We start from the raw sequence: 2074 nt of genomic DNA on the forward strand, positions 1-2074 counted from the left end.
CTTCAGGTGTGAAAGGCACCTGTGTTATAATGGAAAGAGCACTGGAGTTGGAGAATCTCATTAGCAAACTGAGTTAGGCACCTTGTGTGCTGTGTACTGATGGGCAATTACAGCACGGCTCAGAGTCAGCGCCTGTAAAAGGGTGCAGCGAATCATACCCAACACAACAGGATGGGACAAAGAAGACCACAGCACAAACTCCAATGTCTTCTTCAAGAGAAAAGGATATCTGTGACACCAGAAAATAGGCAGAAGCTTCCATTTTTAACCTTGCCTTGTGCCTTTTAGCAGGTTCTTGCCATGGGTGGAGCAGGCAACCACTCAGATGTAACTGACTTCATTCTTGTAGGCTTCAGGGTCCGTCCAGAGCTCCACCTTCTCCTCTTCCTCCTCTTCCTGCTGATCTACGGCATGGTCCTTTTGGGGAACCTAAGCATGATTGGCATCATTGTGACCGACTCCCAGCTGAACACACCAATGTATTTCTTTCTAGGCAATCTCTCCTTCATTGACCTCTCCTACTCCACTGTCATTGTGCCTAAGGCCATGGTCGACTTCCTGTCTGAGAAAAAGACTGTCTCCTTTGCAGGGTGTGCTGCCCAGTTCTTCCTTTTTGCTCTCTTCATTGTAACGGAAGGGTTTGTCCTGGCAGCCATGGCCTACGACCGCTTCATTGCCATCTGCAACCCTCTTCTTTACAGTGTCCACATGTCAAGACGCCTTTGCACTCAGCTGGTGGCTGGTTCCTATTTCTGTGGCTGCGTCAGTTCCATCCTCCAAGTTAGCGTCACATTCTCAGTGTCCTTCTGTGCCTCTCGAGTCATTGACCACTTCTACTGTGATTCTTACCAAATTGAGAAGATTTCTTGTTCTAATCTCTTGGTCAATAAGATGGTATCTCTTAGCTTGGCCGCCTTCATTATTTTGCCCACAATAGTTGTGATTGTTGTATCTTACATATATATTGTAACCACAGTCTTGAGGATCCCCTCCAGTGAAGGGAGGAAGAAAGCCTTCTCCACCTGCAGCTCCCATCTGGGGGTGGTCAGCTTGCTCTATGGGACCGTCTCCTTCGTGTATCTCACATCTCCAAGCAATCCTGAACTTCGTAAAGTGGCTTCAGTGTTTTACATACTGGTCACACCCATGTTAAACCCTCTGATCTACTCTCTAAGAAACAAGGATGTCAAACAAGCTTTGGGAAAAATTCTGCGGAAGAAAAAAGCTTTATCCTGATTCTGTTTTCTTGTGATTTTATCATTAACGGGCTGGGCCCACTGAGAGTTTAATCCTGATTTGCTTTCAATACAGGGTCAACTTGAGTCCCTTGAAGATCCTGTAAATTGATCATCCCACAGATGAGTTAGTTTCAGTGAAGGAATGGTACCAATCCATCATTCACTCTTCCCTAAGTGCAGTGTTACATCTTGTGCATCAGTAACATTTACAGTCATTCTATAAACAGAAATACACTCTTTCTAGGTATAACTTTATGACAGTGAGAAAAAGAGGATTTAATTTTATTATTTTTTTCCTTTGGGTCCTGTTTAAACAGTGGGCAGAAAAATTGCTTTGGTAGGATGTTAAGTTCAGAATGTATAATCTTTTATGTTTGGAAGAAGTGTCAACCCAAGGCAGGATGATTCTGACTTGTACATATTTAATTCTTTTATAAAATTTACTCACAGTGACTTGATTTTGGGCCCACAGGCTTTGAATAAAAATCATGGTATAAGATTTTTTTTGTCAGTGCCATTGTGAGTTTGCAGAACAACTCAATAAATCACTGATGTTTAATTGTATCTTATCGTTATTTATTTTAAATATTGTTATTGATTTATTATCATATCAAAGAGATGGAGAAAGAAATTCTGTATCCAACCTTCTAAAAACAGGAACTACAAATCCATAAAGGAAAGTCTTTGGTACTGATGTGCTATCTTGAGGGGTCAAAAACTGCATTAGATGTTTCAAACCACTTTCACTAGTTTACTGGATTATTTTGTTCTTTTTGATAATGGCTATTTAGATGTATACAATTTTTGCTTGCTTTGTATTTGCTATTTTAATTATA

At 41.1% G+C, this 2074-nt stretch overlaps 1 protein-coding gene across 1 annotated transcript; it reads left to right on the top strand.

The window, feature by feature from the left end:
• Nucleotides 1–260: 260 nt before the first annotated feature.
• LOC105101032 (olfactory receptor 9K2) lies at nt 261–1317 on the top strand. Its single transcript, XM_031462223.2, has one exon. The coding sequence runs from the start codon at nt 301–303 to the stop codon at nt 1234–1236; it is 936 nt and encodes a 311-aa protein (XP_031318083.1). The 5' UTR covers nt 261–300; the 3' UTR covers nt 1237–1317.
• The last annotated feature ends 757 nt before the right edge of the window (nt 1318–2074 follow it).

This window comes from Camelus dromedarius, chromosome 11 (assembly GCF_036321535.1).
Source record: "Camelus dromedarius isolate mCamDro1 chromosome 11, mCamDro1.pat, whole genome shotgun sequence".
In the NCBI taxonomy this organism is placed as follows: domain Eukaryota; kingdom Metazoa; phylum Chordata; class Mammalia; order Artiodactyla; family Camelidae; genus Camelus; species Camelus dromedarius.

Coding starts and splice junctions, on each gene's coding strand:
- LOC105101032 (XM_031462223.2), top strand. CDS start 301: ATGGGTGGAGCAGGCAACCACTCAGATGTAACTGACTTCATTCTTGTA.